The sequence below is a fragment of the Sphaeramia orbicularis genome, chromosome 1 (genome assembly GCF_902148855.1).
Source record: "Sphaeramia orbicularis chromosome 1, fSphaOr1.1, whole genome shotgun sequence".
Taxonomy (NCBI): domain Eukaryota; kingdom Metazoa; phylum Chordata; class Actinopteri; order Kurtiformes; family Apogonidae; genus Sphaeramia; species Sphaeramia orbicularis.
Window position 1 is genome coordinate 31,175,494 of NC_043957.1, and position 26,192 is coordinate 31,201,685.

At 38.4% G+C, this 26,192-nt stretch overlaps 1 protein-coding gene and 1 pseudogene across 2 annotated transcripts; one reads left to right on the plus strand and one right to left on the minus strand.

Moving 5' to 3' along the window:
- On the minus strand, nt 1-17,775 carry tecrb (trans-2,3-enoyl-CoA reductase b). Of its 2 annotated transcripts, XM_030137502.1 has the most exons (12): nt 17,692-17,775; nt 13,656-13,706; nt 7,248-7,299; nt 7,101-7,145; nt 6,912-7,015; nt 5,251-5,366; nt 4,063-4,168; nt 3,904-3,976; nt 3,786-3,829; nt 3,575-3,632; nt 2,004-2,092; nt 1-441 (listed from the first exon to the last, which is right to left on the minus strand). In XM_030137502.1, the coding sequence occupies exons 1-12, from the start codon at nt 17,755-17,757 to the stop codon at nt 268-270; spliced, it is 978 nt and encodes a 325-aa protein (XP_029993362.1). In that variant the 5' UTR covers nt 17,758-17,775; the 3' UTR covers nt 1-267. The 2 variants fall into 2 exon arrangements, with proteins under 2 accessions (XP_029993362.1, XP_029993355.1); XM_030137495.1 differs by lacking the exon at nt 17,692-17,775 and having other exon boundaries at nt 13,656-13,987.
- On the plus strand, nt 17,756-24,331 carry LOC115417670 (dnaJ homolog subfamily B member 1-like; annotated as a pseudogene).
- Nucleotides 24,332-26,192: the final 1,861 nt, after the last annotated feature.

The window sequence follows — 26,192 nt, forward strand, 5'->3', positions numbered from 1 at the left end:
CAATCAGCATGAGTTTGTTTGAGGACAATAAAAAAAACCAGTACAGGGGTGTTGTGTTGAGCATTGTTCCTTTGCAGGATGGACACAGACAACTTTTTTTGTAGTGAAAAGGGAGTTAGGATCTTACAGTCAGTCTAACAGGCTCCAGTGTAGATTTGAGGACATGAAAACAGAAAGAACGCCGTTTTATGTTCAGGGACATAAGTTAGGGAACGGGGTGGACTTCTACATTCAGGGGAGGAAGCAGGGAAGAAGCTCAGCAGTCCTCTACAGGACAAAGGGGAGGATGGGGGAGCGGAGGGGAGGGTAGTCGCGGAACTCCTTCAGGTAGCTGCGATGCTTCCCCTTGGCCCACACAGTCATCTGGATGAAGCCCACCAGAGTGAAGAAGGCCACCGGCAGGCATTGGGTCATCAGGGTGAAGCCGAGCCAAGAGCCCAACTGCAAAAGGAAGAGGAGGTTACATGCAGGCTGACACCAGCAGAGGGCAGTAGCACCAGGATGAACGTCAACACATGGGAAAATGAATGAATATGAGGGACAGCTAAGCCACGGCTCACACTGCCAGCCTTAGGGCTCGTGTCTGACTTATTATGGGCAACTGTGACTCAGGTGGTGGAGCGGGTCGTCTAATGACCAAAAGGTCGGCGGTTCGAATCCTGGCTCCAACTGTCCACATGTAGAAGTGTGCAAGACACTGAACCCTAAATTGCTCCCAGCAGGGCCTGGCAGCAACCGCCTACTGGTGTATGAGTGTGTGTGTGAATGGGTGAATGTGAGGAATTGTAAAGCACTTTGGGCACCATTAAGGAGTAGTAAATGCGCTATATAAGTTCAGTCCATTTACCATTTATTACTTGGATCATTAATTTTTATTTGTTTCGAGCAGAAGAAAAAACAAAACTTTTATGTGTACAACGAACTAATTGCAGAGCAAATACATTAATAAATAGAGGTGATCAAGACAATATAGCAATTGCCATGTGCACTAGTAATAACAAAAACATAAACTCAATACGTATTGCTCAAAAAGGAGTGGGAAGAAAAAAACCTATTATATCCCACCCCACCTCTCATTTATACAACATAACACATTACTTTTGCTTCCTTAATGATAAAGTTACGTCCATTTTTTTGTTTGACTGGTCACATTATTTTTAAATGTGCCCAGTACCAGACTCCAAAGTCCTGAAATGAAACGCATCCACAAAACTAGAAGTCCTCAAAGGGTTTCCTTCACTAAATGTATGAATACTCATAGTAAAAATACTCAACTACAGCTAAAAGTTAGTTTACTTGTAAGCTAAAATAGGCATAATCAATCAAGTATAAATAATCAAATATTATTCATATTCATTGTGCAATAAATACATTGGTGCTTAGATATTTTATCTGATGTTTGGGTCCATTTTACGGCTTTATTCATATGTATGTTACAATGGTGATTTAATGTCAGTGGCTCCCCCCAGTGCAGAGTTGTGACAAGTCGCACATATTCTGATCTGACTGTTCAGACTGGGGTTACAGTGAAAAGAATCACATCGGGAAGTGTTCCAGATCAGAATTAAACAGACCAGATTGCATGCATTTTGTTTTGTTAAGTTACTTTTGAAATGTAATATTTTACTGATTACTTAGAAATGTAATAACTACCCATTTGAGAGGAATATAACTTTATGGATTAAAATTTATTTTTTTAAACTCTACAATGAAGGTGTAAAGTCCCAAAAATATACATTTAAAACCACACTGTGCTGATGTGTTTTTGTGATTATCGAGTGAATACACTAAATTTCCAGCACTGTTCTTATTCAGTGACTGTGCAAACCACTTTACCAGAATAAAGAATATAACCCCTTTGTAATCACCAATACTTCAATTAGTAATTATGTTTTAATCACAGATTTTTTACCAACTGCAAGTGATGACAATTTTATTTACTGTGTCATTTATTTTGTCATAATGCAGTTACATGTCACTATTACTTCTATTTATTACTTTACCTCGTAGGTGTAGTTGGGGCAGGAGACCAGCAGGAAGATCCAGGTGAAGGGGTTTTTAGTTGGGTAGGGAATCTTCCTGGTCTTAGAACCTGGATGAAAGAGACAAAGAAAATATATTTTTGTATGTACAGATATGTTTACACATAATGTACCTAAGTCATCTTTACTAAGAAATGTGCTGTAAATTAACTTAAAACCATTCAAAGATATTTAAGTGACAGTGTTCTGTTTGTCATGACCTCAAATGCAGCTTTCAACACTGTGGGCTGATAAATCACATTTTCATCTCAATATGGACATGCTAATGAAAAATTGCAAAAGATGGCCTGAATAACAGCACAAATGTGTTTGCATGCAAATATTTTACTAATCAGGTAAGTTCTTGGACACATAGTGTTTGTATTTACACCGTTTGGCCAATCAGATGCAGTTTACTTAGCACAACTCATATTATCATTGCAATGCTAATAATTGGATTGGACTTATATAGTACTTTTTCAAGGCACCCAAAGCTCTTTACATTATTGCTCCATTATTCATTCATTCACTGGTGGTGGTAAACTACATCTGTAGTCACAGGTGCCCTGGGCCAGGCTGATGGAAGCGTGGCTACCAATCCACGCCAAACAGCCCCTCTGACCACCACCAAACATTCATACACATTCATACACTAGTGTGAGTGACAGTGGAGGCAAGGTGGGTAAAGCCCAAGGACAAAAGTGCACATGATTTCAACAAACAACACAAATTAAACACTAAGGCCCAATCCCAATTCACCCCTTGGCCCTTGCACTTGGCACTACCCCTTGAAACAGACTTACAAGGAGTAGGGGTTGAAACATTCCCCTATGAAATGAGACAACATTTTGAGACTTGTTATGTCATCAGTAGTCATCGATGCTGCTATAAATAGATGCAACAACTTTGTTTCAGAAAGAATTCTCCATGCCGTCAGTAGCTGTAACCGTCTCTGTTGCACAGGCTTTGGTCATCTTTTTGTGGCTATCAGCTATAAACTGCAGAAATGCGATCTATAACACATTGAAACGGCACTAAACAGTCGATCAAATGATTAAGTTGTTTCGAAGAAAATCTGCGCATTTATGTTTCTTTCATCAAACTGATGCACTTTTTAACTGTGTTTACCTCCACTTTGCCGATGATTCGAACAGATTCACAGGAGATTTCTCATACATCTCCATTTGTAATGTGGTCCTGACAAATCTCTGTTTCGAGGGCCACAGAGCCCCCTCCCCCCGACTCATCAAAAATCAGGACGCCCCTACCCCTTCATGTGAAAGTGCAAAATGGAGGGGTAGGGGTAAGGGGGAGGGCCAAGAGGTGAAATGGGATTTAGCCTATATTTAATATCGTTTCATGGATTTTAGAATTTGACAGAAAACAGGCAGTGTCTAAAAAGGTGAAGAAGTAACACAATAATATTTGTCCTAGTTGCATGTCATCAAGAAAATGCCTCATGTCTTGGTATTTACTGTAGCTTAATCTGTACACTCTTGCTTAGATGTGAAATGCAGATGTAGAGGTGTGTTTTGTGTATTTTGTGTGCGTACCTGGTGGACGGAGGTTTCGGAGAGCAATGTGGATGGAAAAGTTGCCGAACTGGCAGAACTGTGAAAGAAAATAATGATAACGTTTTACATGAAGAGAGATACTTTCTATGTGTAGAGCCCAAGGTCTGAATCTGAAAATACTCACATAACTTCACAGAAATAAAACTTTAAAATAAAAGTAATCACAACAAATTATTGACTAGGTTCATACCAAGAATATGATGAGGGCCAGTCGGATCTGTTGTTCTCCATAGACTGAAACAAGACACAAGTAAGATAAGTAATGAGACACACATTTGTCTATGTGTGTATTGTGTCTATGAACTCACTGGGTGGTGTGTACAGTGGGTGGTTGATGTAATAGGCCATCCATGCTGCAAAGCCCCAGTAGTAGGTACAGTTCTGAGACAGAGAAAATCACAGAAACATTATACATTGAGTGAAATGTGAACTGAAACACTTGCATACACAAAGAAACTACTTCTCACCTTGAAAATGTTGCGTAACGGCATGGTTCCATGAGAGAAGCGGTGGACAAAGAGCGTCTCCAACAGTCTTTTAACGTAGTGGAAAGAGTGACACATACAGGCGAGACTAGAAACAGCAGAGACGGTTCATCAGACAAGTCTTAAACCGAGGACATTTGGCATTTTGATAAAGAACCAGTGCACTGATAAAACATCTTGTGTAATAGTTTAATTACCTCCGCCAAGGAGGTTATGTTTTTGCCGGCATTGGTTTGACTGTCTGTCTGTCTGTCTGTCCGTGTGCAAGATAACTCAAAAAGTTATGGATGGATTTGGATGAAAATTTCAGGAAATACTGATACTGGCACAAGGAACCAATGATTGAATTTTGGTGGTGATCGGGGGTGTGGGGGGGCCACAGGGGCCAACTGATCTGCCTTGGCGGAGGTCTGCGCTCTCTTTTCTAGAAAAGCACTCGGAGAAATTTTCATCTAAATCCGTCCATCACTTTTTGAGTTATCTTGCACATGGACAGACAGACAGACAAACAAACATCTGGGGGAGGTCACTGATCTGCCTTGGCAGAGGTCTCCGCTGTCCAAGTGCTTTTCTAGTTAATTAAATGTTAAGGTATGTTATGGTGCATATGAATAAATCTGCTTGACACCTTGGGAAAAATGTTTCTCTTTGGTTTATTTTCTCAATCACACGTTAAGTAAAAGGATGATATTAACTTTTATTTGTATACAGTAAAACTCATATAGAGCAGACATTAATATGCAACTCGAGCTTGTTGCACCAAAGTTAAATGTGTAATTAAACACCCAATCAAATCTAAATGATTTAACAAAAATCATGATGAAACTATATGAAGGTACAGCCATTTAGCTTAGCATAGCATCAAGTGATGGTGAAGTGGCTAACCAGCTACCCACATTTATCAAAACATCCTCCTACGACCACTAACACTCTCTGGTTAACAAACACTGACAACAAATCAACAGGAACAGAGAACCAGACTACACACACACATCTCCTTCAGACAAAAATAGAAATGTGAATTACTTTGCTTCCTGCAGATTAATTTTTTAATAAAAATGGATATTAAAAAGATATTGGGACAGGTGTCAAACAGAAAAAAGCACTGCTGTTCAGTTCAGACACATTTGAACAGACATCTTGTAAAGGATGTGCGTTGGAGACACTCACTGTACAACCCAGTGTTTACTGGTGGTAAAGTCATATTTGGGTGCGTAGATGAAGGGAACTCGGAAGTAGAACAACAGATAAATGACCAGAGGACCAGTGTACTCTGTCAGGAAGACCTGTTCAAGATACACAAGCAATGAGATTAGTGAAGTCTGCAATCTGCACTTCCCTTTATTTACATGGACTCCAATATCAATTAATACAAATATACACTACCAAGACAAAAAAAGTGGATTTAATTAACCCATAAAGACCCAGTGCTACTTTTGTGGCAGTTCCCAAATAATTTTTTTCCCTATATTTAACCTTTCTTAAATGATTTATTGCCATTTATTATAATATTATCCTCTGTCTTTTTTTCTTTTTTTTTCTGTGAAAATCAGGTATTTTACAAAATATCATGTTGATCTTCATAAAAGCTCAGATTGCAGCTTCGGGTTATTATATCAGAAACAGAGAAAAATGAAGAAAAAGTTACTTTTAAAGCAAAATCTATCATTAACTGTACATAAACTCAGTGTCTCCATCCACTGTCATTAATCCGACTCCATGGGTTTCACTGGTGAATCAATGTTGTAGAAGATGACGGAGTTTCCATGTTCACTACAGAGCCTCTGAACGTCCAAATGGGTCACATCTGATGACCATGAAAAGATGACAAACTGTATTTTACACCAATTATTTACAAGGATTGATAGGATTAGTGGATCAACGGGTATTAGACATTTTAGATCAGTAGATGGTTTTGGTTGATGGTGGATATTTGGGTCTTTATGGGTTAAGCAAATAGTTCAGGTCCATCCACTAAATAATTACTGCAGTGATTAATATGTTTTTGCTGTCTTTAACCCTTTACCTGATGCAAAGAGTAGCTTCTCATTTTTTAAACCACCATCAGTTTGATAGAGAGCATAAAGATTGATTGATTACCCATCATGCTTAGTGCCTACAGTACAAGCCTGTGGGGGAAGTGTTATGACCTGGGGTTGATTCAGTTGGTCTTTTCAGAAATATCCACAAAAATTACTCAAGTAAATATTGTAATGCATGAAATTATTGAAAAAATGCCAAATCTGCACAGTAATCATATCATAAGATAGTCCAAATATAATACTAAACTGTGGGTCTTTAAATGACACAAAAAACACACAAAGCAAACAGCAAATAACACCAGTAGTGGCTTCAGCTGTTGACCAAATATCAGCAAAGAAATCTGGAATGGGTGCATTTCTGTATTTAATAAAAACTAAATTATAATAAAAATACTAATCTTACACTTTATTTTTTGGCTCAAAACAGTTTTGCAACATAAAAATGAAACCTGTTTAAATAAATTAAAAAAACAACCTTTAAGTTGCATCATATCATATCATTTCATATCATATCTCTTACATTATTTAGTATCAAATGATGCAAAATACCAGATATTTTTAGATACCCAAATGTGATTAGTACCATAAGTGTTGGAGTTTGGTACTCAGCCCTATGTGACTTTGACAAGAGATAAATTAACCTCAAGTGGCCCTGCCCCCCCCCCCATGCACACACCCCTTTTATCCAGCGGGAAACCTCAATATAGCTCGGCTTGATCCCGCTTGCATTCTGAAGTATCTGGGCTTGTGAGGGCTGTTGTGTCTGACGGCTGTGTGAGGTGTACTCACTGTGACCCAGCTGATCTGAGCTCCCAGGTCCCTAAAGTAGAAGGTCGCCGTGGTTCCCACAGGCAGATGCTGCAGAACCTCCTCATCCTTCAGAGACTTGCCCTCTGAAACACACACTCAGATTCACTTTTACACGCTGAGGATTGACAGAAAGATAGAAGCGTTAATGGTGCTGATGAAGTCACTTACTGGGGTCGAGGCGAATGGACTGTCTGGCTGGATAAAACTGGGGATCTAAAACAGACAGACAAATACTTTACAGATGTCTACGGTCACGTTTCCTTGGTACTGAGTCTGATTTATGAGGCTTTTGTGTCCTTCAGAGAGGGTACTCACGGCTCTTGTGGAACATAGACTTGATCTCCCCGATAGTGGCATTTGGCTCAACCTACAAATAACAGCACGCCACAATAAATAAGTGCAGGGGCATGTACAGACACACACACACACACACACACAAAAGAACAGATAACAACCCTATTTTCCATTCATGATGGTGATTAGTGGTAAATTTAGCTCTGGCTGTAGCTACACACCCCATGGATGTGGACTATTTAACAGCTGGTATTAGGGTTTCAAAGTGACACACACAGAAGAGCACACACACAACCTTGTACCACCCTGCCAACAGTGGCCAAAGAACCACAAATATAAACACAATGACACAAAACACAACACAAAACAGAGACATGAAGCCCAAACAAAGGCAGCTGTTATAGGTGGGACACCGGAGCAGAGTAGAGAAGCCCCCTGGCCTGAGGTTAAGTCACATGATTAAAGTCATCACCACATTCCCATTATATGATTGAATGGATTTATCTGATTATGTTGAACAGCTGCTGCTGCTTTATATTCCACACTGTTTACAATGGACAAACTGCAAACAAACGCAGGAAGTGTTTTACTCCCGACATTGTATGTGATAATGACGTGTGTGTAAAGTTTAATTAAGGTAAGTCCTCTAGTCATAGCAGCCTTAACAGCTTTCCATTTATCACCCTGGGAATTCAGCCACAATTAGATACAATTACTTTGAGCCTGTGTCTAATGAATAACAAATTATTACCAGACTTACCAAACCTATTTTTTTCATCAACACCCATATGAATGTAGACAAGTGGATGTTTTCACCAATGGTTTTTAATCATTTTCATGTGCGGTGCTTTTGTTTCCTCTCTGAAGCTAAAGGATACGTGTTAGAATGCAAAATAGAATATCTATCATCCTAATATTCTGGTGTAAAACACTGTGAAATTAGCCAAAATAGCAGTGCATATCAAGTCAAATATGATTTTGTGAGAGAAAAACATCTGATTTTGCCTAAATCAAGTATGTTGATTCCAAATGTGGAATCAGAATTTCTTCAGGATTTCAGGGTTTTAAGTTATGGAAAAGTCAGTAAGTAGCCATCAGCAGCATAATCTCAATGGTTCAAAATGTTCTAAATGATGTCAATTCAATACTAGACAGAATGTGGTGCACATTGGAGTCCAGATTGGAGAACTCATTGCTGATCCTGTTTTCAGTTCAAAGCTCAGCTCTCTAAAATTAACAGCAGTTTTGAAAAAAAAATGTTGTGGTCAAAAATAGAGCACAAATTAAAATCAACTAGCTAAGGACATGATATGAACAGATGGGTCACAGAATATTGCCTAAAATTAATTTCCTTCACTCGTGTCCAGTTTGGGTGATGTAATTGAGGAGCTGGTGAATGATTTCATCCAGATATTTCTGAAGGGGAAACCAGACACCGAGGGGCTTTGACCCAAACACGATGACGATGATACTGTTGGTTCCACAGTAAGAAACTGTCAAAACCCACAAGCACAAGAGATTTAGAAGCAGAACAGTTTATTCTTCATTCAGGTTGATCCTCAAATCTAATCAATTGGACCAAATGAGCACATTGGCACAATTTGTTTTTTTTGTTTGTTTGTTTGTTTTATTTTGTTTTTTACATACTTGAAGAAAGTTTGATTTTAGGTGTGGAATCAGTATGTAATGGAATATATAGTCCTCATTAAAACATCTTAAAAATCTGAATCAAAATGATCTTAAATGTTTAATACTCATTAATATTCAGCCAGTAGGGATGCCTGATACCACTTTTTTCCAGACCAAGTACAAGTACAAGTACTTACATTTGATCATTTGTCGATACAGAGTACCAATATGAGTACTTAATAACACCATTACAGTTCTTTGTTACCTTTGAAAATGTGCTTTATCGTCACTGTCATTAGTCTGACTGGAACAAAGTGCTGCTACTGACATTTAATGCATTGGAATGAGCATTTCTCAATCAATCCACCAGAGGGCGCCACTCTTAATTAACCATACTTGCCAAATATCACAAAGAAGAGTAATGTTTTTTGAGACAAAGAAGAAGGAAGTCAATAATAACAAACATGGCGCGACAGAGGAGGTAACACTAATATGGATACTAATGTTGATACTGATGAGGGTAGTTGTCATAAATATGTCAGTACTTTTTCTCTAACTCACACAGTCGCTCTTTGAACAGATCTGCTACCTCCACAGTTATTGGTGATAGTGCTCCAAATTCTTCATCTGGGTACGCATCCGTGAGCACCCGGAAATGGACAGAATTATGTACAGAATGTACACAGAGGACGGACAGAACGCTCTGTCTGTGTCTTTAACGTAAGTTTCAGTCACCGTTACTTTTGTCACCACTGTTTATTTTGAAAAATTTCCACACTGCTGACATTACTCCTCCAAGATGTACCTGCTGCACTTAACTGTGAACGTCACGCTGCTGTAAAGTGGTATCGGTGTGTTTGTATCGGAGCACTTTTAGGAGTACAAGTAGAAGTACACACACTCAGTATCGGACCGATACCCGATACTGGTATCAGTATCGGTGCATCCCTATCAGCCAGTATATATATTTATCTGTTGGTAGTTTTTTTTGTTTTTTTTTTCCAAGGCCTCTTCTACAAATAAATACTATTAAATAGTTTCAGGAATAAAAAATAATTCAGATAAATGAACCTTATTGTAAAACTCATGAAAGCCAAGATTTCACTGAACAAAGTGGAAAGCAAAGCCCTAAAAGAGCTCAATGAGAATGATGTCTGCAAAATTTAGTTATTATCAGTCCATTATAATCCTGTACAATAGTTAGAGGACATTATCAGAGTGGACTTTTAAGTCCAGACTTGAGATGGTTTTTATTTTATATGCATTTGCTTGTTTTCATTGATTTTATCATTTGTGTCTTGTGCTTTTTTGTTTATGTGCTCTGTAAAACACTTGAGGTTTGTGATAGGTATGAATGTGCTGTTTAAATACATTTATCTCACCTTCACTTTGTCTTACAAACAGGTCAAGGCACGTACTGCCTTCATCATGCTACAATAAATATCAGTATATTTAATTAGGTGTAAAGTAGTAGTATATAGTAGAATACATTTTATTTATTTATTTATTTATTTATTAGTGACAATACAACATCAGTACAACATCTGATGTTCTGCACAAAGAATATGTAGCATTTAGCTAACATGCAACAGAGAAATACATGTACAGTATAAATAGCAATTATAGAAAAGAAAAGAAAAGAAAAGAAAAGAAAAGAAAAGAAAAGAAAAGAAAAGAAAAGAAAAGAAACTGCAGTGTATTAATGCTGCCCTATCTGGGCCTACTTTTGGACTCTAGGGCTTTGCCTTTGTTGGTCAGTGAGTATCACTTCTCATAACAGCAGATTAAAGTGCTGATAAACACGCTTCCTGACTGCGATCGTCTTCCCACCATGTTGCACAGACTTTCTAGACACAGTGTCAGACTGGCAGTCTGCCGTCGCACATGGCTTCTGTTCACGTCCTCTTCAAAACCTCGGGCCATTTTCAGCAGGATGACCTCATTACGACACCACCTCTCTGTGACCCTGTACCCCCCCCACACACACACACATACACACCCCCATCGAACTTTCTCCTTTCCACAGGCTTCACTCAGAGCCCACATCCTTCGAGTGTACATTTTGAAGTCTAACCAAGACAGTTTTATTTCTTCCTCACCCTAATGGGTTAGCTGCTCTTTACCCTACTTCAGGAACTCATTCCCCAAAAGGGCCCTCAACAAATCTATATTTGTCATATCCGTCAATGGTGTGAAGATTGCGGATGCTTATCACCATGGAAACTCTGTTAAGTCGACAACTTAGCAAAGTATAATCTAACACAGATGGCACATTAGGTGTTGGTGTAGTGAGGGACAGCCTTTGATTAGCAGTCTGACCTGTGTGAGAGGATGACACCACTGTAACCATGATGGATGAGGTTCTATACACCACAGACCTCACACCCACAATATGATAAACTCTCTTAATGCAACAGCACCAACTATCAGACCTAACACTAACGCATTAAAGCCCAAACACAACACAATAACTAAGTACGGGCCAAGCACTAATTTCCGAAATACACCTGAGAAAACAAAAGGCTTAGATGTCCAGTTGAAATGAATGTGGCTAATGCAACTAATCCTGAATGTAAACACATCTTCAGTCGATCACTGAGGAACACATCAAACAGTCCTGACTGAACCTAACTCGTGCCAAGTGTGTTAAATTAAAACTGCCACACATTACCACATTATCATTCTTAACAAAAATAAGACCAATGGCTCTGTATCTCCATATTCCATCAAGAATCAATAACAATGTGAATATGTGAAGTTGTCAGGTCCTGCTGCTATGTCAGTGTAGTGGTCTTGATGCAAGAGATCAATCTTCCAACAGAAGTGGGTGGTACTTTCACTGGAGGATAACTCAACTAATTAAATGAAAGTCTATTTATGACTTCCTGTCAGTGACCACTGGTAACTATATTGATATCTTTAACCATTTCCATGTTAAAAGCCATCTTACATGGCCCGTTATAAGCAAAGGAAATAAGTAAAAAAAATTACAATTTCTCAAAACTGTGAACATTGTAGACATTGTTCCAAGAAAGCTACATATAAAATTTGAAATGAATCTGACTAGTAGTTTTATCAGAGAAGATTTTTGAAGAAATTGCTAAGGAAGACAATGACAATGACTATCAATGGTGAGCTAAAACTAAGGCTAGAATACAATGGGCAGTGAAAAAAAAAATTTGTTGATAAAATACATATAACCAAAAGTTGTACAACAATAAATAAAACTGAAGCAGACAATCCAACATGATCTAAAATAAAATTGAATTAAAGGTAAATAAGGCTGGTTTTCCAAAATTTTAACAGGTTATGTTTAGAAATAAAATGGTGATACACCAAGGCTGGACAATATATTGAAGTAATTCAACTAATCAAAGTTTTGTTTTCTAAAATTAGTGAAGAAAAAAAAAATCACAACATTGAGATTCCACATAAGGCCTTTCTTGCTCAACAAAAAATGCAACCTGTTTGCTTCTTGTAATATATTAACTGTGAATGTGTTTCTCCAATCAGATATTTTGTATAATTTTAGTAAGAGTGTTGTTGGATCATATTTTGTCTTCACCTCATGAAGCCAGACACAATCAATTTAATCTATGAATAATCTGTAACCCTGAAAAAAGCCTGGGTTCAATATTTTGGCCATATCATCCAGCTCTACTTTGCATGTTATAGGAACTTTAATAAACAACGTTTTTGTAAATCATATTAAATATCATGCAATCTTTCATCCAAGCTTTTTCACCCTATATGCACATCGAGGGTCTCCTCATAATACCTGGAAAAAATACAACTAAATAAATACGAAAGTAGAATCAGTCAATTCCTCAAAAAAAGCAAACTAAAACTAATGCAAATTTTCAAAACTACAATGAACTCTGAACATTGTGATGATCAAGCTTCACATGTGAACTCTGCAACTTCAGCAAAATCCTGAGTGGGAACTGAGTGATATGTTTCCACTAAATGCCCTAAACAGGTGGAAATGTGAACATAAACTGCAAAGATGTTTAGTTTAGACGCCCACAGTGAAAACCATCTAACCACAGGGAATGTATAGAATCTGGACATGAACATGATGTTCCCAAAAACAGTTCACCCCATCTGTCATCATTATGAAAAACATGCTCTTTACTTTCATCATCAGCTTCATATTTGCTTTTTATTTTTTTTGAGGCCACAGCTTGTGGTAGTATGGTGTTGATCTGTTATATGTTCCTTGAAATAATTTTCCATTGCAAGATGGCACTAGAGAAATAAAAATGAATTGAATTGAATTAAGCAGAACCTTCAAAATGACCAAAGAGCAGCTCTCTGACCCCATCCTCATAAAAATTAACATTTAAATAAACATTCAGCTGTAGATTTTTGCAGCAACTGTGTCAAATAGGTTTGTAGTTGTTTAAGATACTTTGTCTACCCTCTGTTTGTGTGCATGCTACCTTTTCTTTCCAGGTATGTAACTGAATCCAGCAGTGTTATGTCACATGCATGAAGAGTGTTCAGTGTGGTGTCTCGTTTACAACCAGTTACTCTCACAAGGTAACACACCCACTGAATGATTACAGCTACAGCAACGTCACTGTGTTCTGGAAAAAGTCTGGGACACACAGACTTTTTACAGGAATACATCCAGCTAACGCTGCACTTGTTGCATTTAATGGATCCACCATAAACCACACAAACACCGCAATATGCAATTAAATATTCACACACACACACACGCACACTTGCAAAACAACTGACAGGACTGATGTTAGTAATAAACATTTTAATGATGATAAATTGATAGTTACTCACCTTATCCAGGAAGCAGAGCTTGTCCTTGGTCTTAGCATCCAGTATCTCCACCTCAAAAAAAACAACAGCCTTTTTAGCTTTTTTAGCAGGTTTGCGTTTAACAGGTGCTTGACTCGGCACTGGGGCGGGCACAGCCGCCGCGTTAGCCTTTTTACCACTGGCCTCTAATGCTAGGGCATCCATATCCACAGCGCTCCCCCTGCACGCAGTTTATTCCCTTCTTCCACTTCACTCTTCCCCTCGGCTCTATCGTCACTCTCCACCTCTCGAATGGCTGGTGTGGTCCACACCAACAGGAGGAGGAGGAGAGGGGCAGCACTCAGCTGTGGAAATAAATCTGTCTGCCCCCCACCATCCTCCTCTGCACCTCCCTCTTCCTCCTGTCTGTCATTCTCTCACTCTCCCTCCCTCGCTGTCATTCCTTCACTTCAACCATGCTGCTTTATTTAACTTCCAGCCGACCCCTGGTGCACGGACATATGTGTACGCAGTTGTATCCACAGGAATGCCCTCTGGTCAACTGTCTACAGCAGATCATCTGTCGTAAGCCATGAAGGAAACTTCTGGACTGGGGCGTTTCCTTTCAGAGTGATACAGTTGATTTTGAAATTGAACCCCTCCCTTAAAAATGACACCTGATGATCCCAGACACCTCTCAACTCCTGGCTAAGTGGGCACGGGGAGATATTGTGGATATAATGACAAGCAGCCCCCTCCATGCACACTTCTTAAGTCTAGACCCCCGCTCTTCCTCTCTCCAGCTAAATATAAACATCCTCTGCTAACTTTGCATCACCAGCATCAGACCCTCCACAGAGCCACCCCTGTTTAATGATGTCATTTGGTGCCTTGAATGAACCAGTTCATGACCAAAAACACACAAGACCTGCATGACCTGTTGCATCTTAATCTCAAGCACAACAGCCAGGCGTTTCAGTCAAACACAGTGGGGCTGCTCACGCGGTGATAATATTCCAGACTCTGAGGGCTTAGCTTTGGCACTCCCCTGGGTGAAGCCCTCCACACTAATGACCAACAGTCAGGGGTACAGTTTCCATACTGAATGAAAGACATGAAGTCACAAGTGGTAAGATAGGAGGGAGATGTGAAGTGGCACAGTGGAATACACAGTATCAAATAGGAGTGAATACGTGTTGTGCAAAAGGTCCAACATCACTCCTATCCATTTCTCTTAAACTGCAAAATTCATGCAAGTAACTGTACAAAAAAAAAAAAAAAAAAAAAAGAATTAGAGGCCATTTATGTTTCACTTCAAGAGAAAAAAACAAGCACTGAACCGAGGAGCAATTACGGATGACATTAATAGAAAAAATAATAATAATTGGTGACTGATTTGCATGTGATTTTGAAGTATAAGGTAAACATTTAAGTATTTTAGTTGCATTCCCTTAATATTTTCACCTAATGTGTACATAATAGGGTGTGTAACAGTACAGAAAAATTTCAAGTTTGGTAAGTTTTTGGTATAGGGGTCTGCAGTTTGATACATTTTTGGAACATGTGAAGGAGACCAGTGGTGGGGGAGAGGTTTGGGGAGGGTGCGCTCCAGAACTACCAAAAACTGTAAGTGAAACTTAACATGCTTCAAATGTCTGACCCGGCTTCTGTGCCTCTGTTATACCCTCTGTTGTCATGTTTACCCCCCCACCACCCATCGGTGCCCCAGCCTCACAATAAAAGTGTTTTTTTTTGCAGTGTGGCGCTGCTGCAGAATGTATATAGGGGAAACCCTCACATGGGTTGCTTCCTAAGTGTTTGCATTCTTCACATAGTCTACATGTATTGGTTCAGTACACCTCCATATTGTACCGAAGGCCCCGAACCGAAACGGTTCAATGCAAACAAGTGCATGTTACACCCTTAGTACTTAATCCATTTTTTCTTTTTACTTTTAGCAGCATATTTTGGTATCTTAAAAATCAAATATGTTGGTAATTACTTTGGTAAAACTAAAGGTACACCTTTAAAAAAAAAACAGGGCAAGTGAAAACATGACACTGCAGAGCAGACTTCAGGGAAAACCTCATGTCTTCCTCTCTGTGCCAGGTGTACCCCCCACCCCCCCACCTCGGCTATATAAAGCCTCTGTCTGCCCATGTCCGTCTGTCCTGGTAATGCACTCTAGGTGAGGGTGAGGTAGAGGAAAACACGAAATAACCAAGGCTGTAGACTTTCACTGTGTGGTGAGTAGAGGCAAAGTTTTGCTGTAATGACTGAGGTAAGAGAAAGAAAGCATGTTTATTAATAATGTATAATTTTTACCTTTTTTAAATTTTTAACTAAAGGTATTTTTGTGCACACTGACAGAAAGCAAAGATCTCCATCAGTATAGTGCAGCTCTCTGGTGCTATCTTGTGTAAATGCAATGAAATTATTTATTTAATTTATGGACAGAAAGTAGTAATCTGTAAACATCTGCAAACTTGCTCTTAAATTCTGTGATGGAAGGATTTTATAAAGAAAGTTATGGTCTTTATTTATTGTTTAACATGCCTGTATTTTTGCTATTTTAATTAGCAACTTTAGCTACTAAAGTTGCTGAGGCTTTGGCCAGTTATTCAGTTTTCTGTCGCTAGAGAATTGACTGTATTAGCAAAAACCTTTGCACTTCCTACCTGCTGTTGCACCATATTCTACAGCCTGATGAACACCAGTGTACTTACAGCCTATGCTAACAAATATTGGTGTTCACAGGGTGTTTTTACTGAACAAGAACAAAGAGGGAAGTGCAGTTAGTCAGTTTTTGGCAACCATTTAGATTTCTCTCCATTACTGACCTTCACACAATCTGAAAGTCACAGACAGTAGACCTACATTTTTGTTACGATAACGTGTACTGACCACAATTTGGACTCTTATTTTATGTTTCAGCTCCGAAAACCTCCATGAAGCAGACATATCTCTAAATATGAGATTAATTTAGACGAAGACTAAAGAGGCATGATGAGGATATTTTTAACGAGAAGACTGAGAAAAAAGTTTTTTACTGACACCATCTACACTGCTGCCCATAAAGTTGGAATAAATTTTGTTTTCAACACATTCCTCTTTTATTCCTATTTAATCACCATTGACCAGGTGCAACGATTACATATTAAGTCCCAGTTACACTTTACCTATCAAGAATAAATCACATTGTCACAATCATTTCATGAAAAGAGGTAAAAAAAAAAAAAATTATGGGCAACAATGTATTTGCAACAGTGCAAATAATGGATGTTAAAGGAGATAACTCGAATGTGCTGATATTTCCAGTCACATCTTATATTAATGTATTCACTCAGGTTGCAAGATAAGTCAGCTAATGCTTTCACTGTGTTGTGCTTCCCTCCCCACAGGTTGTTGAAGTGAGCAGAATGAAGGGGAACAGGAGGTACTGCTTGGTGGGTCAGTTTCGATCAGACGCCATCTAAGAATCCAGTCTGGTGGGTGTTGGTGCCTGCAGAGTTTTCAATTTGCCGCAGTGGGATGGTAGGGAATAACTGGATATTTCACAATCAGAGAGCTATAGCAATCACACCCACTAGATAACAGTTAAATGGACTATAACAGTTTGACTGTTCACCTGCATTATTGGGTAATAACGAGATAAGAAGCGCCATTCTTCAGTCCAACCAGAGATGGCGTTGTGCCGCGCATTATCCTGCACAAAGCCTTATGTGTTTTAATCCAGCATACGTTCAGTTTACATAAAGGACAAATATAAAGTATACATGTGACTTATTTAACTCTGAGACAATCTCCGCTTCCAAACCGTCCGACATTAGCCAATAAAAAACATATTTTAGCTCACAAGAGGCCAGAGCAGCCGGGCCACAGGAACCAGCTCCTGACAGGCGGTGCTGCACCACTGGCTCTTCTTCAGTTCTGTTGTTTAAGCCTTTACCTTTAACTTTGTTGGTGGCGTTTACGCTTTTGCAAAACACACACCCAAAGCTAAACTGATCATACTAAATAAACTGTGGTCTCATACAACGTCCCATTGAGGGTTTAGAGTTTCACGGACACTGCTTACCTCGTAGTGCTTCATCTTGGCAGCTTGCACCCCCTTCCTTAATAAGCTAGGTGAGTGACAGGGCATGCGCCAATCACCGGAGAAATATGTGAGCACTGAGGCGTTGGTAGGCGGAACTACGTAAGTATTCAGCCAATCAAATCAAGAAAAAGTCAGTTGCGTAGCCAATGACATTTGAGTATATGTGAGGTCATGAGGAGACGCTAAATCTATGTACCAAACGTATTGGATTGATGCATGCATAAACTACACCTCTAGTGAATCATTAATGATTGGGATCATTCACATAAATCATGTGTTTTAATTGCTTTTTGATACACTTTTCTGTCTATCTTTGGAGATTTTATCATTTCCATATGGAATGCCCTTTTATTCATTTCAACACCATCAATAAAACTTTTGCTCATGTATTCTTTATATTCTGTACCTCTTAATTTTACTAATTGTGTCTACTTTGAGTGTGAATTGTGCAGCAAGTAAAAATATGTTCTTTCCTTGCTTATTGTGGTTGTTTTGCTACCACTGATATTACTGATATCCTTGTTAGGACTATTACTGTTATTACTTTTATTACTGCTATGACTACTATTCCCATTAGTATTTGTAAGGGGCAATTGCTTGTTTTACAACTGCTTTTATAGTTATTGTTGTAGCTATTATTTTTCTTTTTCTTTTTAACTTATCTCGGTGCTGTGCTGCCACTGGAAGCTCAATTTCCTTGAGGGTTCTGCCCAAAGGATCAGTAAAGTTCTATATATCTGCCTATTGCTGGTGTTTCAGTTATTTAAAACCACTAGCGATGTTAAAGAGATGCCCTAACATATATGTATATATTGATTAATACAAACATAATATTATTAAATCAAAAGCAAACTGATACACTTACTGGAACAACAGTGTAAGTAATAATGTCTTCATTCCTTTATTTGTAAATATACACATGACACTGAACTGAATCAAATGAGCTCAATAAAATGATAGAGTTCTGAAAAATCCAGTAGTGTTTTGGGTGAGTCTCTAGAAAAGGTTGACTTGTGGCGCCACCACTCCCATCTATGAAAAACAGGTTTTGCTTGATGTCAGACATGCATGCACATGCTACCAAAGATCCTATCAACTGTTTATATTAATCTACTGATCTAATCATCATCTAAAAACAAAAAAAGTAAACACTATGATTGAAAATGGAAAACAGACCAGTTGTATTATTTTCTGTTGTGTGAATGAGTTTGACTCCAACTCCAACTGTAACATGTAAATTAGTATCATTTTCAGTCTTTAATGATTACATGTCATTACAGTAATTGCAAATTATTTATAAATATAAACCATCTTATTCTCTGTTCCACCATCTGGGGCTGTAGTTAACCTATCAATACAACTTTTGTTTTTATTTCATTAAACTTCATTCAGTGTTGTGCAGCAACACAACTTTAGAGATAAAATGAACACATGCATTGCATGTTTCCATGGCAGGCTTTTCACTGCCTCTTGCATGTTTGTCTGAATGGTTCAGCAACAACATGTCTTTCCATATGTCTACAAAGCACAATAATGCAATCTTTGACAACTTTAAAAGCAGATGTTAACAACATGGTTTAGCCCTTTAAGTACACTGCAGCCAGAATCTACAGTTGGAATCATTAAGATCAAAACACATTCTATAAACAAAACCAAGAGAAATGATCAAAAGCTTCACCTCTACTTTGGCCAACATTCAATAAAATTCAGACACAATCTGAATTTCTGTTTCAGTGGGTTTTAGGGATGGCCAACGCAACCTGAGAAGACTGAAATTAATTGGTTCGGTGTTCTCTACCCCCTGAAGGTCCACAGTACCATAAAGAGGCTTTGTGCCATGATTGTCTACTGTGTACTCAAACATGCCCCATGGAGTCACACCCAGAACAGTATCAACCTGTGGTGGCAGAAAAGATCATTCACAGATTAATTTCAGAAAGACTTAGGCCTGTTTTTTCTTTTTAATAAACATGTATTTGAATCCACCTAGAGTGTGTGTAGTAGTGGTTTATTTATTGCCCTTGTAAGCTAAGACAGTTGGTATGAGCTGAGCTTATGACTGTCATTCCAGTCGGCCTTGTCCAACTCCCTTAAGAATACGTTCTCTGGGTGAAAATGAAAAGACAAATTACTTGCAACAGAGTTATAAATATTGTTAAAAGACTATTTGCTTGTGTGGAAATTGCCATATTGACACATTATTGCTCTCTTGTCTAACAACCATAATACCAGTCTACAGTTTTGTTGTTGTTGAGATAACTTTTGTTATGACTGATTTGGTGCTATATAAATAAGATTTAATTTGATTTTGATAGGCAATTGGAAAAATGACAAAAGTGCAGTTTAAGCCAATATTTCACTGTGTATTATGATAAATAATAATAATAATAACCAAAATAATAATATTGTTTTACTATGTATATTATTATTATTATTATTATTATTATTATTATTATTATTATTATTGTTGTTGTTGTTCTTATTATTATTGTTTTATATTGTTTTTTCTTTAGGATTCACACTATTTCTTGCATTTTATTCAGTTGCTGCCTTGACCAATGAATTTCAAGCAAAAGAAAGATTTTTTTTTCCCACAAATACTTCATGATAATAATATAATTTGAGAGTGTGTAAAATTGTTAGGGGTGTCTGAAAACCTTTTTCCACGATTGTGATTTCTGAAACTTGGTAGCGTTTCAACTGTTTTTATCCTGGAATATTTTAATTGATGACCAGTGTTTGTTATGTTTTACAGGATCATCGTTTCGGTCTGGGATTTTTTCCGAATGGCCGTGAAGGCACCACACTGTGACGTCACGCGGGGCGTGTCCTGTGTCTTACTGTCAGTGTAGATTGTTCAGGCTGATTATGGAAAAGTCGAGAAGTTTCCACGCTGTTTATAAAGCAAATATTCACGACGCGGCGGTTTGAGTTCACTCACGGACCGACCCTAGACGTGTCGCTGGCCTTCGACGAACAGCTTTGACAGAATAAGACTTGCGGATGGTCAAAATGGGTAAAAGACTACTACGACATTTTAGGAATTAAGAAGGGAGCATCAGAGGACGAAATAAAGAAAGCGTACCGGAAACAGGCTCTGCGTTATCACCCAGACAAAAACAAGTCCCCGGGAGCAGAGGAGAAATTCAAGGAAATCGCCGAAGCTTACGATGTTTTGAGTGACCCGAAGAAAAAAGACATCTACGACCGCTTCGGAGAAGAAGGTAAGGCTCTCGAAATCCGTAGATTCAGAGACGCTGTTAGATGTTTTTTTTGGACGTTTTCAGCTTCAGTAGCTCAACTTTGTACTCTACTGGGAGTGAATTAGTACCTTTTACATTTAAAGATGCGCGTGTGGGACCGACAAAACTAGTTCAGTCCACGGGCCGATGACGCGCGTGCCATCCAGTTTAATGGCGTTCCCAGCAAGCGGATCTACTCGTCTGTCAGGCATAGTTTCAGAGCCAGGAAAGGCGAGGCTCTGCACGCAGATACACTGACTTTACATGCCCATACAAAAAGTTAATGACCAAGTAACGCAGAAAACATGTACAGTCAATTGTAGAGCCGTTGTCGTTTATATGTGACGTCATGAAGGGATTAGCAGACCCTCTAGTGGTCCAGCGGATTAGGATGCTTTGACAATGTTGTCACTAAAGTCTGTTTTTAACCTTGTATGAGTATGGAAACCTAAAAAGGCAAAGGCTGTGTTTCACAAATATATTCACTTTTTGCAAGGCAGTTTGGGAGTGTAAATAGTTAAAAACAGCTGATTAGAAATCCATCCAATATGGCGGCTTATACGTTGCCGTGGAAACCCATCTTATTTTATCTTTCTAATGAGCAGTATTGTAATGTTGTGCAAAGACTGTCTGTTCTATCTTTTCAACATAAACATCTTAAATAAGATGAAAATAATAATGGTGATTATAATTTCGATAATTTATAGAAGATGATTCAACATTTACTGTTTATCTATCATTCATCATACAAGTAAAGTCCTGTTTATTTCCAAGATTTCTTTTTTTTTTTTTTGCCTTTTAATAAGCTTAGAATATCTGGAAAAGTGAGCACTATTCATTCAGGACTGACCCCCTGAAGCAGCAGAATTTTGCAAGATTGCGCCACATTTCCTCCTGTGATCTGTGTAAACAGTAAAGAGGGGTGTTTTTAGTGCTGGTTATGTCAAAGAAAGTTTTGTCTCCCTGTCTTATTCTGCTCCTAATTAAAAAGTTCGCGAGTTTGGAGACTATTATGATTTGGATTTTAACTTAGGCTGTTTCGCAGCCAGTGTACCTCTTTTGTTTTTGTTTTTTCTTTTTAGCATTGCTGATACTTTAATACTTTAGGGATACTTTACTACTTTATTGTAATTTGTTAAGTTCACAGAACATAACTAAAACAGGTTATTTTGGATACCAACACAAGTAAAATTGGAAAAATACTAAAACCTGTTCACCCATAGGTAGCTGGGATAGGCTCCAGCACCCCCACCCCCCACCCTTTCGAGGATAAAGCAGTTCAGAAGATGACTGACTGACTAAAACCCCTTGGCACTATGACACAGATTCTTGTATAATACAGATATCAGTGCCTCATTTTGATGCAACATAATACAAACATATGAAAGCAAGTGTACGTGTTAAAACTGGACCACACTTAATTTAATTAATCATCTGACAGTATGCAGAATCCATTTGTTAACAAACAATTTGGGTTAGGTTTTATTCAGTATTTGTTGAAGGATATGTTTTGTTATATTTACAGTATATTAAGTATACTTTAAACTGTTAGAAGTTCATATATTGTTCAAATTTTTTTTTATTCATCTTTATTGATGTTTCTCTTCTGTAGGTCTGAAAGGTGGTGGTCCCACAGGTGGTTGCAATGGTGGTCCTGGCACCTACAGCTACACTTTCCAGGGAGACCCTCATGCCATCTTTGCAGAGTTCTTTGGGGGACGTAACCCCTTTGAACAGTTCTTTGGAGGTCGCAATGGAGGCATGGATGAGAACATGGACACTAATGATCCTTTTGCCCATTTTGGAATGGGAGGGGCAGGGATGGGAGGTGGCGGGATGGGAGGGGGTGGGATGGGCGGGTTCCCTCGCTCCTTCAGCACTGGCATGGGAGGAATGGGCCCCCATAGCAGTGTTGTAAAGAAACAGCAAGACCCAGCTGTGGTTCGTGACCTCCGGGTAACATTGGAGGAAGTGCTGTCAGGTTGCACCAAGAAAATGAAGGTGTCACGTAAAAGGCTGAACCCAGATGGACGGACAGTAAGATCAGAAGATAAAATCCTGGAGGTGCAGATAAAAAGGGGTGGAAAGAGGGCACCAAAATCACATTTCCCAAAGAGGGGGATGAGACTCCCACAAACATTCCTGCTGATGTGGTTTTTGTATTAAAGGATAAGCCACATCAGGTGTTCAAACGTGACGGCTCTGACATCATCTACACAGCCAAGATCTCACTCAGAGATGTAAGTACAGAATCTAGATGAAGCTTTTTAATTTATCTTTCTAGTCTTTACTTCTTTTTCTGACATTTTTAAAGGCTGATGCAATAATAGGAAGACAGGAAAATATTTATTTGTACACATAAAAAAAATAATAATCAGACTAGGTGATATGTCAAAAATATCACTACTGTTTTTGTTTTACATAATGATCAGTGTCATTGTGTGTCTTGATATACTGTATAATTTCATTAGAATATCCTGGTAATGACTCAGCCATACCTCAAAGTCCTTAAATCTGGTTGAGGAGCCAAATATTATGTACTGGCCAGTTTATAATGTCCTGTCAGTGAAATGCATATTAATAACCAAAGACTTGTTAGTTAAAAAATAAGGAGTAAAAAAATGTTCATGTTGTGCCTCAGTAAGTGAAATTGTTAACACTCTGAATGGGCTTTTTGTTTTCTAATGTCCAGGCTTTATGTGGCTGCACAATCAATGCACCCACACTGGAAGGCAGAACGGTTACTGTAACGACTACAGATATTGTGCAGCCGGGCATGAAGCGACGCTGAGCGGCGAGGGGCTGCCATATCCCAAACGGCCCGATCGGCGAGGCGACCTCATAGTGGAGTATGAAGTGAAGTTTCCAGAAAGGCTCAGTCAGAGCGCTAAGGACACCATCGCTCAGGTCCTACCGCGATCTTAAACAAGACAAGTGTGACTTTGTACATTAGGCTGCCAACTTTTACTTTTGTCAGTCATCACATGGATGTTCATGTGATGCAAACTAGACAAAAGAACAGAATCATGGGACAGACTGCCCGAAGTGTATGCTGTCATCTGCAGTTTTCACAGTGTGTAAATATGACCGACATTAACTGGTCTTCACATAGGAAATATTTTGTTGACAAAAACTGTATAATAACATGTGACATAAATGCACACTTTAATACAGGAGCTATTTTGTAGGTTTTCTGTTAGAAAGAAGGTGTTTTCTGTATGTGCAAATTCCAAGTTTTGTATTGAATTGTTTACATAGTTGAGATACTTTGATGGTTTGTGTACTGGTGGAGTACACTTCTTGGAATGGTGGAATGTTTTGTGTTTGAATGAGGAGAATGCAGCTTTTTAGTGAGAAACATTGTTTGACACTCAATAAAAATGGTTGTGGTTCTTAAAACAGTTGATGGTTATTTTTGGTCTTGAACGTTTTCTTCTGGACGGCCCTGGTGTTTGGTCAGTATCCGAATCACATCAAGTTCAAATGAATACATATGCACAATGCCAAGTCAAAGTATACTAAATTACAAAAAGAATTTACAGAAGCATTTGTCGAAGTTCAGAGTGTGATTTTAGTCTCAATTTACCTGTATTCTTTTCCCATACTGTCAGTGTCCAGCAGATACTGTGGAGGTGCCATTGGAAAGTTATTTCACTTGCAATAAACAGTGCTGTCTTGTGGCCAGTTGGAATATTGCGTGCACTGTGGAGAAACTGATTATTCCATGCTAAAAGAATTTTAATTAACTTTGCTCATCAAAGGGACAAATTTGGAATACAATTCAGAAAGTAAGAATATGGGAAAAAAAAAACAAAGTATGAAAAGATGAGCACTTAAAGAAAAACTATGTTTCAGTCCCTTCACCCTTCACAAGATGTTTCAGCGATTTCAGTCTGATCATTGTGCCTTAAAAACCATGACTCAGGGGACCCACAGAAGATCCCCATGACACGGTCATCAGACTGTTGAGTTTGCCTTGCAGCTTCATGTACTGTAATGCACACAAACCCAACAGTAAAGAGTTATACTGTATCTCAGTCATGAGCTGGATTGTTAAAGCAGAGTGAAGGAGGAGGTGCATGGAAAATTATCCTGTGTTTAAAAAAAACCCCACCACACATAGGCATGCTGAAAAGGGATCATTCCCATTTAGTGAGCACAAGAAAAACAAGGAGCTGCAACCACTTACTACACAATCACATCTTTGTACCTTTATGAATCTTTAACACAACTATGTTTATGGTGCAGAATCAGATGACTGTAATTTGAAGCAGACACCAGTTCATCTTGCTTTGTGGGACTCCGCTGTCTTTAATTTGGTTTACTCTCAACTTTGACAAAGAATGAAGATTTCTCTGGTGGTCAACCTTTGTTTCATCACAGGTGAGTTTTATTATTTTGTACAAAAAATGTTTAACATACACATGGATAAGATCTTTAACATTTCATTGAGTAAATGTTAAAATTGTTTAACCTCTTGACACCCAGGAAAGTACAAGTTTTGGCTTTTTTACATTAAATAATTGCCTTTATTGGAAACAACACGATGCAGCAGTTTTTTCAGATGCATTTTTACATTTTTAATGGAATAGCCTATGGTGTTTTTTGTTTGTTTGTTTGTTTTCCAATAAAGCTGCGAAACTCTTCTCTCCTATAGGACAGAAATGCATTGCTGGGTCTTAGGAGATTAAACAATGACACGCTTATCATAAACTGGTGCATAGTAGTACTATAACCATTTAATGGTTGTTCTTTAAAGTTCAATGTCTACCTAAAATTCTACATTTTTACCTTATATAAACACTGATAATATTAATTTCTAAATATTTTACTGATGGAGCAAATGAACCTATGAAACAAAATGACCACCTTATGCAAGTGAGCACCAATCTTAAAGATGAGGAGGAGGAATTCAAAGTTGCTTTGTTTCTTTTTCTGTATTAAATATTATCTGTATTATAAAAGGGAGGTGGACTCTGTGTGTATCGGGCATCACACAAAATCACAAAAAAAGAGCTGACTGCTGTAGTTTGGCAAACGTATGTATTTTTGGTCAAGGAAGAGACCAGCGAAACAGCAAGTTGATAGGACTAGTATTTGGGAGATGGTAATTTTGGAATACAATAGCCATACAATTGCCCAGAATCACAGAACTGAAGTGGGTTACCTAGCAACTGATAAACAACAAGGCCACGTTGCCATGGTGTAAAATTTTCTGTGCAGAAACAAACATGCCAG